The 12,668-nt window shown below is 30.0% G+C and overlaps 1 protein-coding gene across 1 annotated transcript; it reads right to left on the reverse strand.

The window, feature by feature from the left end:
* Positions 1 to 1,407: 1,407 nt before the first annotated feature.
* LOC145742465 (uncharacterized) lies at positions 1,408 to 9,965 on the reverse strand. Its single transcript, XM_082560243.1, has 12 exons — positions 8,804 to 9,965; positions 8,163 to 8,243; positions 7,381 to 7,944; positions 7,060 to 7,308; positions 6,142 to 6,922; positions 5,781 to 6,029; positions 5,307 to 5,555; positions 3,342 to 5,146; positions 2,939 to 3,248; positions 2,536 to 2,823; positions 2,193 to 2,404; positions 1,408 to 2,105 (listed from the first exon to the last, which is right to left on the reverse strand). Exons 1-12 carry the CDS (start codon positions 9,963 to 9,965, stop codon positions 1,408 to 1,410), a joined length of 6,648 nt encoding a protein of 2,215 aa, XP_082416369.1.
* Positions 9,966 to 12,668: the final 2,703 nt, after the last annotated feature.

The raw sequence follows: 12,668 nt of genomic DNA on the forward strand, positions 1-12,668 counted from the left end.
TGTTTATTAGCATAGTATATCGGTCACTGCACTAAATTGGAAGCCATAAGATTTTATGTTCAAGTCGCCTTAATGTCACGTTAAAAGCCCATAAGACTCACCTTTATAAATAAATATCCTAATCACACCACAACACCACATTCTTCAACAAGCGAATATAACATCTATTAGTTTAAAGTATTATAAAAAAAAACAATTTTACATGTTTCTCTTATACTGTGTTGCATTTTATTGTTTTTACATAATGTATTGAAAAATAACAATTTTATTACTTGGTTAGCTAGCAAATTCAACCTTCCTTTAAAGTCTAAATAACTTTGCTTAATAAATAGATTTTAGTACCAAGGCTAAGAACAATGGGGCTTTGTTCCCATAAATGCCTTGATGTAATTAAATTAGGTTTACAACAAATTGTTGGGACATTGTTAAAGTTATGAATTAGTTGAAAAAGTAATTATAGAAATATTCATTAAAAAAAATTTTGTTCCCACAAAGTTTTCTTAAAAATAATATTTTCCTAAGTTATGTAAGGAAACTATTTTATTGCTTTGGAAATTTTTAAGTTTTGACTGCCTTTAAAAGTGTAAAACATAAAAAAATTGTAAACACGTTCCTAAAATTACTTGAAGACTAATAAAAGAACAAAAGTGACAAAGAAATGTTGAAAAAATGCAACAAAATATATATTTATATGTTTTATAGATGTAGCATTATTTTAAAAGATTTAGGAATGGTACAAATTGCTAAAAAATTAATCTTACAACCAACATTTTCTAAAAAAGTATACAAAAATCAATAGCAACAGTAAATATATATTAAACATTGGAAAAAAAAACAATATATAAATTTAATATAGAGATGCTGTTGGTAATTACATAAAAATATATTTGTATTTATTTGTTTTTGGTAAGCATTAGACCCTCAATTAAAGAAGTGTTAATAACGAATTTTAAAATAAATAAGCAATCTTAGTTTAAAGCCCAGATCCCACGACAAGGGGTTGCTTTTATCCAGGAAAAAATGGTAAAAAGTAAAGTATATATAAAAAAAGTTAAAAAAAAATAGTTAAAGATTAATAAGAGTGTAGAAAAGGTGTATAATATGTTTAAAAGTAAAAAGTTTTTAGGTTAACAGAAACAAAGAAAAGAAAGGGTAAAGATCAATTACAAAAAAAGAAAATTTGTCAATTAAAAACAAAGAAAAAGTATAGTCAATTAAAGTAAAGAAAAGTGTATAGATCAATCAAAAAGAAAAAATTAAGATCAATTAAAGCAAAGAAAAATAAAAGGGTATAGGTCAATGCAGAAATAAACAAAAATCAGCTAATATAGAATAAATAAAATTAAAATAAATAATCATAATACAATAAATAAAAAAGAATTTTAAAATTTAAATAATTTAAAAGCATCAATCGAATTCATAAGCAACAGTAAACCAATGTGCACCAGCTACTTCATTACAACGCTCAGCCGACTGTTCAACAGTGTTAACTATAACAATTCTAACATTATTGTGTGGGTGTCGTCGCCTTGAATGGCGTGTGGGGCCATTTAAAATGTCCCGTTTTAACAAATTAATTGGTATAGGTGAGTTTATCCAATGTGTGGGTGTATTAATACCATAATGTGAAATATGTATCTGTGTAAGAATTTGAATTATGTCATCATTACTTAAAAAGTGTGCAGTGTGAAATGGTTGTTTGTCAATAATGTTATTGTATTGATTAATCGTTGATTCATCCACATTAGAAACAGAGCAGGTAAGCCAATCTTCGTCGTTCATCACAGCCCGATAGATTGACCAGCTTGCTCCAATGCCGATGTATCCACAAGAATATCCACGTTGAGAATTGTTGATAGTTGCTGTCACATTGAAACCAATTCTTCTTAAAGAATCAACCAAATCATGAGAAACTCTACTTGCCATAAAATCGATAATTCGAGCTTTGCCATGAATAAGAGTGTTGTCCGAAAGGTTGTATGAATTAACTTGAAGTTTTATGTGGTTTTTACTAGATTTAACTTGAATGATTGGTGTTTCGGATTTAAAATTAGTTTGTAGAGTCTTATTACTAATATGTTCCAAAGAAAAATGATTTGCAGCAGCTGTAGAGTAAAAAAAAATATTATAAATACAACATAAACTTATGAAAAATTTAAAAATTTTAAACTTATTTTTGGTTAGTGATTTACCTTGATTATATTCACAATTTTCATTGTTGCATAAGGCGATATAAATGGCGTTGTGGTAACTGAAATGCACAGAAAGAATTCCCACATGACAAGGCAGCTTTTTTGAAGTATAAATGTGATCTAACAACGTGTTGTTTGTTGTTGTAGAAGTCTTCATTAATTGCAGAAATTTGTTTTCGACCAATTCTTCATTTATAGGAAGTCTCCGATCACTAAAATTTAAAAATAATCTTTTTAAATAACCACAATATGTTCAATAATAAAATTAGTGTATAAGAAAATTATAATCTATATATAATTTAAAAATATTTTCTATTAAACCTTATAATGAATTAAAAATTACCTTAATAAATCTTCATTGAAATCACCCAATAAAATTACAGTGCCATAAGATTTTTGAATTTTTAAAATAAATCTTAGAAAGTTGGTAGTTGTTGAATTGGGGGGCCTGTACACTGCGCATATAACACAATCTTTAACTTTGACACACATGATTTGATTATGATAGGAGTCCGAATATTGTTCAAGAAATTGATGATTCAAATTGTTTTTTATGTAAATAATTATGCCACCACCTCGCGATCCTTTGTTTCGGTCAAATCGTAAAAGGAAATGGCTTTCGATTTCAAACCTAAAAATAATGTAAATTGAGTTAATTAGCGACTGTAAGAGATTATTAGTTCATCAACTAAAAATTATTAAAACAAACAAGTAAATATATAGATAACTAAATAAAGTAAAAGTACCTCGTAGTTAAATCTGTCTCTTTACACCATGTTTCACTGACACAAATAACATCTGATTTTAAAAGTTCATGGTAGGATTTGAAATCATCAATATGCAAAGATAAAGATTGTGCATTAATTGCAGTTATTACTAAATGAGAATCATGTTGCTTTAAAGTTTGAATGGGGAATAGTTGATGCGAAATAATTTTAGGCATTTTTTCCACAGCTTGAATAATCGAATGTTTGGTATGGATAAAGTCCGAATTATAATTTTTGAGATGCAATCCTTTTAATTCTTGACATCTACTTAAAGCGACATAAGCTTGTCCTAAAAAACATAAATAATTTATTTAGAAATGTAGTTTAACATAAAAAATTGACTTTACATTTTTTACGTACAATATTAAACTAATCAAGTTACCTGCGCGATTAATTTTAGCCATGTCAACGACTGCATTTTGAAGTGTCATCCCTTGGATTTTGTGAACAGTGCAGGCATAACAAAGACGTATTGGAAACTGGTATCTGCTGTAAGTTTTGGTCCCAGATCTAATTGGTTGGCAAAGATGTGGTTCGATCAAAAGACAATCTTCACCAACCTCTTTGTAGTACGGTTGTTTTAATCTACGATTTTTCCCAACCTTAGGGGAATCAAATGAGATTCCGATGTATTGGGGAAGACCATATTTCATTTCACCCTCAATGATGCATCTTACAGTTCCAATACAACCGTTGCAGATACCATCAGCTACGTCGATGTTCACCAAGATCATGACACGACATCCCACGGCAACTTGAATAACCCCATCAAAAATTATAGTTTTTTGATAGGCTGCTGCAGGATATTTAAAATTCACAGATTCAATACAGGTTTTTCCACTCAAATTTTTCGAAATGTCAACAGCTTTCAAGTCGTACAGATTGTCCAGTTTTTCAATAACTCTAGAATTGTGCATATTAACTTCACGATTAGTGCCAAATATGTGCAAAATATTACTACCCAAATTAGTATCTTTGTTTAAAATTTTAGATTGAAGTAATTCATCGTCTGATTTTTGAATGATTGTGTTAACTTTGACTCGAAGTCTGTTTAGCATTGTCGCAAACTGTTGGTCACCTTTCTGCCTCACAATTTCATCAAGATGGTGAACTTTGAAATGAAGCCAGTGTTCAGGAAGGAGGGAGCCAGGATCAACATCATACAAAGCACGAGCTTTGACAGGAGGAAGCTGATGAAAGTCACCTACTGCAATCACACCAACATTTCCAAAAGAAGAATTTTTTAAATTTGGTCGGAGAATTTGATTAAGACGTTCGCTAATGACACCTAACATTTCCTTGCTGACCATTGAAATTTCATCGATAATTAAAAGTTTAAGATTTTGATATTGTGATCGTAGTGTGTTTGCAGTTTCTTCAGTAAGACCTTTCATGTGATTCAGCCTCATTCCTGGACTGATACGGAAAGCATGATGAATGGTTTGACCCCCTATGGCAAAAGCAGAGACACCTGTTGGAGCAATTAATAACACAGAAGAACTATCCGGAGTGTCAACTGCTCTTTGAAAAACACGTTGCATTTCAAAGAAAATACAGTGAATCATATGGCTTTTTCCAGTTCCAGCACCACCAGTCAAAAATAGTCTTAAAGGTTCAGGAGTGTCTTTATTTAATTTTTTTAAACACCAAAGACGTACATAGTTGAATATAGCATGTTGATTACCGTTTAAAGTCCGTATCATATGCATACCCTCAGCATAAGCAATTGATGGTTGAGCACTCACACATTCGGAAATTTGAGAAGTTGGGAGATTTTTCACAACAGTCAGTTCAGCTGGCACCTCTTCTTCTTCACTATCAACAACGTCAGATTTTTTAAGGTCCTTCAATTCCAGTCGATCTGATTCAGTTTGGGGAGCTAAGTTTGCCCAAGCATCTTCAAGATCTTCCAGATCCATCGATTCTGCCGCTGTTTCCAATGCTTCTTCAATGTGGCTTGTGAAGTCTGCCATGTTGTTAATTACAACATCCTTCACATTCAAAACAGAATCTGTTGTGAAAATTTCTCCGTTTTCATAAAAATCTTCGTAAGTGCTATGACCATCAGGTATGAGTTCTTTTATATTACGATGAGGAAAGTACAATCGCAAGATTCTTTCAAAATATTGATCACCGTCTCGTTCTTTATTGAGCTTACAGTGTTTAATCACTGCAGACCGTCCCATTCTAAATATATAATTAAAAAAAAGGTATAAAAATAGTTGTTATTCTTACTTTATAGGCTATGTAGACAAAAAAAAAATTTTAAAACAAAAAAATATTTTATGTAATTTTTAATTGGAATAGGTAAAACACATTATACATCATGAAAAAACGTGTAGCTCACCGTTTCTTAATACGACCCATGTCATTTTTTAGTAAAAACACAGAATACTCTGACACATCTCCATCATCTGCTCCATCTTTTGAATCATCATAAATTACTCTATATTTGGAACAGAATTCCGCCAAACAGAGATTCTGGAATTGATGCAAATCAGGTCGATTAAGATAACGATCCATTAAACTCGTCATCCACATATTTTGAATGCCATCTTCCGCTTGCGATTGTAATACTGACAATGGTAAAGAAATCCTTAAAATAAAAGTGAAGTTTAAAACCAAAGCTCTTCGATAACCCATACATAACAATAATATTGCATATTTTATACCTGATATTTAACATCTGATCTAACAAAGTGCACTAATTTAATATTGAAATTACCTGAGATTAACTTTAAATTATACAATTATAGAAAGCTAATAAACATATAAAAAATTCTTTATTTTTCATGTTATTTGTAAGACTAACGAAACTAACCTGGTACTGTCAGCATCCACAGGTATAAAAACAACATCTCTGGTACACGATTTCAATGGTAAACCCCCAACACGATAGATCGCTTCCATCACAGACACTTCCCGATGACTAAGATAGACATTAGAAAGTGACTTCAGTTCTTTCATCGCATCCAAATTTCCTTCACGCGCCTCCTTCTGTGCTTGTTTAATGAACATTCCAACTTCCCTCTCCTCCTTAGTAATGTAGGAGAGAATGTACATAACACAACTGTGAAATTAAAATAAAAATTAATTATGACTTTTACAATTGATATTGTCTAGGTCAAATGTAACTTTATAGCACATAAAAAAAATTTATAAAACTGTATATATTATAATACCTGTATGGATCTAAAACATATTGGATGTCCATATTTGCATTCCATGCGCGAAGTAAATTTGGGTTGTAGGAATTTATCCACATCTCTTCCGAATTGCGTTTTAAAACAACCTGGTTTCGTGTACCTAAAATATTAACAGCGTCTTCAAATTCATCTTGGGATATACAAGCAAACTTAAAAATTTCAGATGCAGAAAAAATATTACTCTCATTTAGCTCTTTGATAGCTTCCAAAATAAGAAGTAATACTTTTTTAGCATCCTCTAATTTGTTTGCTGTATTTTTAGGTTTAGATATAAAAGTACGATTAGATATTTTACGAGGAAAATTAAAACGACAAGTTTTGTTTTTCTTTCTACAGGATCGGGTGTGTCTCTTGCTATGAGTCTGTGTAGAAGTGACCATCTCATAAAGCTTTGGATCGACCTCTGGATCAGGAATCTCACAAGTTATATGTTGATCAATGAACGCACGGATGTTTTCAGGATCATCATGTTTAAACACAGGAGCATCCTTGATCCACAGCAAAGCATGAATGTGTGGCCAACCTCTAGCCTGAAACTCTACCCTGTAAAAATAATCAACAACTTCTCCCACTGGATTTGATTTGTTCATCAACAAATCATGAAAGAAGCATTTGGTTCGTCGATCAAACATCCTCGCAGCCATCACAGGATTGCTCGCAATCAACTGACAGTACTCAGACCAACTAAAGTCTTCCTTGTACTCCACATTTAATTGCTTGCAAATGCTCTGAACAATCTCCTTCCAACGGCGGTCACCTTTTAAAATAAAAGAGAAAACATTTTTTAAAACATTAAAAAATACGAATAATTTGCTTTTTTATTTATAATTTTTTATATAATAAATGTTAAAAAATTATATTTAAAATTACCATAAAAATAAATGTAAAATATACCTGCTGAAAAACTGCAAAAAAATGTTGGTAATCCCAGCTGCCTGATCATAGCAAACAAATCATTCATTGTTTTCTCCCAGTAGGCTGGTGATCCTCTTACAGTTTTCATAAACTTGTAACCTTCATCATTCCTAAATATATTTCTTAAAGAATCTTGATTAAGTAATATTTTAGGAGTAATAGTAGTTAACAAAGGCGTCTTATTTTTTCTCATAGCAATGGAAATTGCAGACATTAACTCGGTTATCTCTTTAACATATTGTAAATAAAAAATATAAGTGGGGTCACTAGAAAAAATATTGTAATAAGAAAAAAGCTGACGGTTACAATAGGCACCAATCCCAATTTTTTGAGGCCGCTCCTCTTCGAAAGTGTTTGCTCCATCACAAAAAATTGATGGAAAAGCCAAAGCCTCATTTCGGATAGCCATGAGTGGAGTGTTATTCTCAGCTGGAGCCAGGCACAGTACATTATCATGGATTGCATCACTAACATGCTTGGCAAAATCTGTAGGCTGAAAACAAGTATAAAGAGGAGCAGTAGATTGGGTAAAATCTGTTTCTACTTTATCCATACCTACCTCATGACTTACCTGGTCACCATCAAAAGTGAAATTACTTACCCCTATGCCATCAGTTGAAGCAATACTCACCCCTTGACTATAAGTCGAAGCAATACTCACCCCTTGACCATCAGTCGAAGCAATACTCACCCCTTGACCATCAGTCGAAGCAATACTCACCCCTTGACCATCAGTCGAAGCAATACTCACCCCTTGACCATCAGTTGAAGCAATACTTAACTCATCATCTCCAAAAAGAATTTCAACGATGATTTTATCTATGCCCCCACTGTTGCTTTCCCTCATACCTACTTGCTCCTCATCTGTAATTTTATTTTAAACACTATAAATAAGATAGTAAAAAAATAATTATTAAAAATACAAGGTTAACTAGCTTGATAAATCAATTTATAAACTATTATATACTTTCTATAAATAAATTTTAAATTATGTAAAAAGTTTTTTGGGTCAAATTAAAATTACATATATATATATCTTACAAGTAAAATTTCTTTATATCAAAGTTACTTAAAATCTTAACCTGAATTTTCGTCTTCTTTTAACCTTTCTTGTTCAACCTCAGGATTCCATTCCAATAACTGTGCTTCATTAATTACTATATCTGTAAAAAAGTTATCAGAAGTTTGGTTAATAACACAATTTTATATAACAAAAAAATAGTCAGTGTTGTTCAAATTTTTTTTGTATTTTTAAATTAGTTTAATTTCCTTATAAGCAACCAAAAAAATGGCAGTCAAACAGTTTAAGATTTTTACACGCTGACTAGCCTACGTTTTATTTGTCTATCGTTAGGGTAGTTCTTACCTATTTCCTAGGCTTGTTTAGTAAATAAATATAAGTTATACTTAAATAACCTTTTGCTAAAACATATTCACGTCGAAATATTGCAAAACATTAAAGCGCAAAAAAGTTACAAAAAACCTATTTAAAAACTAAGCCTTTGCCATTGTTACGTCATAATTTACCAAAACGGCCTAAATTTACGTTTAAAATAACTATTGGTGATTAGTTAACCTTCATAGCGATTTAAAATATTGTTTATTGTGTGTTTTATAGGCTTAATATTCGTTGCGATTTTACGATTTGTGATGAAATTTCACATTATGAAATTTATATTAAGCTTAACACAATATTATATAAATTAGCTAACATGTTACTGACCTTTGTATGCTGGGTGATTCTCTTTCAAATATTTCAACCAGATGCGAACGTTTTGCACATTGACGTAACGATATAAATGATGACCCTTGTATTTAAGTTTCCGTTTTAGCTTGACCCTAATAAAGGTGTCATCATTCAGGGATCGCGGCAAAACTTTGGCGGTTTCTTCTACGTCACTCCGAACGCAAATGACTGGACCATGAACACCCTTCATCATTCCTTTCGGCAACGAAATCACTTTCATGAAAGGAATGACTGGGGATATCAGATGTCTTTCCAAGTCATTTAACGCTGGGAGATCTGGTGTAGGCAAAGCAAAATTGTTTATATAAGCTTGAGGAGGAATGGAATCCTTTAGAAGATGTCGCTTGCAAGTTGAACAGATCCATTTGAGGCCATGATGTTCCAATTCGGTAGTATAAGCGTGGGCTTGGTGTTTTATAATATTTAGTTGAACCACAGAATCCCTCCAAAAAATGCGATGGCAAATATTGCAAGGATATTCGCACATTTTTCTTGATTTGGCTTGAAACAAATTGATTGCGGCTTCGACGTTTTTCCCTCGGGCAAGTTTAACTTTTTCGTATTGTTTTTTACTTCTTTTTTGTGGTTGATCCGGTCTTAACTTATTATGTTCTAAAACTTTATTGATTGTGTATGATGGATTTGTTTTGTATTTTTCCTGGGTCATCTTCTTTGTGTACTCGGGATTGGTTTTGTATTTTTCCTGTGTCATATTCTTTGTGTACTCGGGATTGATTCTGTATTTTTCCTTTGTCATATTCTTAACATAAGCGGGATTTGTTTGGTAACGTTGTCGTGTTCTCTCCTTTGTATACTCGGGATTTTCATTATACCGTGAAACCATCTTTGTAATAGTGTATTGCGGATTCGACAAATATTGATTGCGGCTCGCCTGTTTCTTTTTTTCGGGACTTTGTTCATAATTTTTTTTGGCATTATCTTTAAAGTATTGTGGATTTTCCAAGTACTTATTATGATTTCTTTGTAAATACAAAGACTTGTTGTCTTCGTAATGTTTCTTTTTTCTTTCAACACTTTCAAGAGGATCTTCTAAACCAGCTTCACTAGCTGCTTTTAAAGCTCTTCTTTTTCGTTTTTGATCAATCAGAATTTGATTGGTAGATTTTCGCTTTGGCATTGTAATAATAGTTGATAAAATAATATATTTGAAATAAAACTGTGCTGAAATATAAATTATAAATATTTTAACTTCTCATGTTTTATATTACAAACAGTCGTTGTAGTGCTGAAATCACTCTTCACTTTTTAAAATACGTCGTTTAGTGAATAAAACATCAATAAAAAACTACAAGAATTCTATAATTTTTTCCATAATTTAAATTTGCTAAATTACTATTCTTAATCTAAATTAATTGCCTTTATATAGTAAACTGTAAAAATATAATCAAACAGTCTGATGACTATATTTAAATAATATTCTGCAAACAAACGAATATAACTACTATAATAACAAACTGAATACCGTTAGAATTAAAAAAAAACTACCAATAATTTTTAAAAGGACTGGCAGCAGTTAATATAGGGCAAAAAGTAAAAAAAAAGAAAAAAAATGACCCCAAAAAAATCTCTTTGAAATTCCAACCGTAATAATTAAAGCAGATTAACACTCTAGATTTAAACAAAAAAACTTATTAGGTAATCGTAAATGGAGCACGAACCACGGGATAGAGTTTTTAACGACGCTCACAGGAATTTACAGCGCAAAACAATAAAAAACGGATTCAGTCTTGACGCCGTAAAAATTTTCAGAAGAAAAGAAACCATTAAACAAAGATTAAATAAAGCGTGACCAACGCAATAAAGACCACGCATAGGAAGTTAGAGCCTAGAACAATAGAAATAAAACTAGTCCAGTCCCGTGACCTTAAAATTCAAAAAAGATTAAACTTATTAAACAAGAGAAAATAGAGCATAACCAGTGCCATACAAATTTGTTAAACCAAAACATAAATGCATTTTTTGCATTAAACCTCGTAATATAACTATGTAATGAATGTTATTTGCAAAATAATATAAGGATTAAAAAAAGGATTTATTATTTGTGTCATAATATTTAATCGATAAAAATGTAAAAACCAAATATTGATTTGATTTTTAATAAAAAACAAGCATTTAATATTTAATAAATTAATAATAAGTAATCAGTGATAAACTATTTAATAATTAAAGTAGTATTAAAGTAAAATTAACAAAAAAATGTAAGTTTTCACACATTTTTAGAGTTTTTATGTTATGATACGCAAGTAAACAAAATTTGAGAACGAACATCGATATCTAATTTTTATGGTAAATACTTTGACCTATATTTTGGACTTCGTGGGTCTGATTGGAATTACGTTAACAATGGTGGTTACTGTTATGCGATAGGAACTTTACAAATACTACTATAACGTTTATAAACCCGTGAGTTTCTCTCAGAATTAAATATTTTATCCTTATTATTTTGAAAATAAAAAACAAATAATATGGTTAAAATATTCAATTTTACTTTAATGGACAGCGAAAAGGACGTTTTTTGACGGCGACCAGAACGCTATTAAATTATTCAAGCGTTAAACTCACACTAATTCATTATTTTATAAAAAAAACAAAAATAATGATTAAACGATATTTAGCTAGAGTTAAATCTTCATTTTAAATAGCAACATACAAAATAATAATACCAACAACATATTAAAATTTCAGCAAATTTAATCTTTAAATTTTAATAATAAAATATATTAATTAGTAATTAGTGACATTTAAATGTTGTTAATAGGAGGTTTGCGATTCGTTGGGATAATAACAAACATACTAAAAATTTAGAACTTTTAGTTTTAAAGAACAAAAGTTATCGTCTTTCAAAATTTGTCAAATAAGAATAAAAACAATAACAAAACAATTAAAACAAAAATTTTACACATTTTTTACTTATATTTTAACATTTTACTTAAATTTTCAACCAATATTTTTTACTTTAATGGACAGCGAAAAAGACGATTTTTGACGGCGACCAGAACGCTATTAAATTATTCAAGCGTTAAACTCACACTGATTCATTATTTTATAAAAAACAAAAATAATGATTAAACGATATTTAGCTAGAGTTAAATCTTCATTTTAAATAGCAACATACAAAATAATAATACCAACAACATATTAAAATTTCAGCAAATTTAATCTTTAAATTTTAATAATAAAATATATTAATTAGTAATTAGTGATAATTAAATGTCGTTAATAGGAGGTTTGCGATTCGTTGGGATAATAACAAACATACTAAAAATTCAGAACTTTTAGTTTTAAAGAACAAAAGTTATCGTCTTTCAAAATTCGTCAAATAAGAATAAAAACAACTAGATTTATTTGATAAATAAAATATGGTTCGAAATCGTTTGATTCTTTTTTATAAATATAATTTATTTAGTAGGTTTATTAAATAAATTATAAATTTAAATATTAACTTTTTTAAATTTAAACCTAATTTTAACAAACGAACACGCATTCATTGATATTGTAATATAAAAGTAAACTAAATTTAAAAGCAAAATACCGTTCTTAATTTTTGGTAATCAAACGAGTATTAAAATATAATAATAACAAAACAATTAAAAAAAAAATTTTACACATTTTCTACTTATACTTTAACATTTTACTTAAATTTTCAACCAATATATTTTACTTTAATGGACAGCGAAAAGGACGATTTTTGACGGCGACCAGAACGCTATTAAATTATTCAAGCGTTAAACTCACACTGATTCGTTATTTTATAAAAAACTAAAATAATGATTAAATGATATTTAGCTATAGTTAAATCTTCATTTTAAATAGCAACATA

This window comes from Corella eumyota, chromosome 2 (assembly GCF_963082875.1).
Source record: "Corella eumyota chromosome 2, kaCorEumy4.1, whole genome shotgun sequence".
Taxonomy (NCBI): Eukaryota; Metazoa; Chordata; class Ascidiacea; order Phlebobranchia; family Corellidae; genus Corella; species Corella eumyota.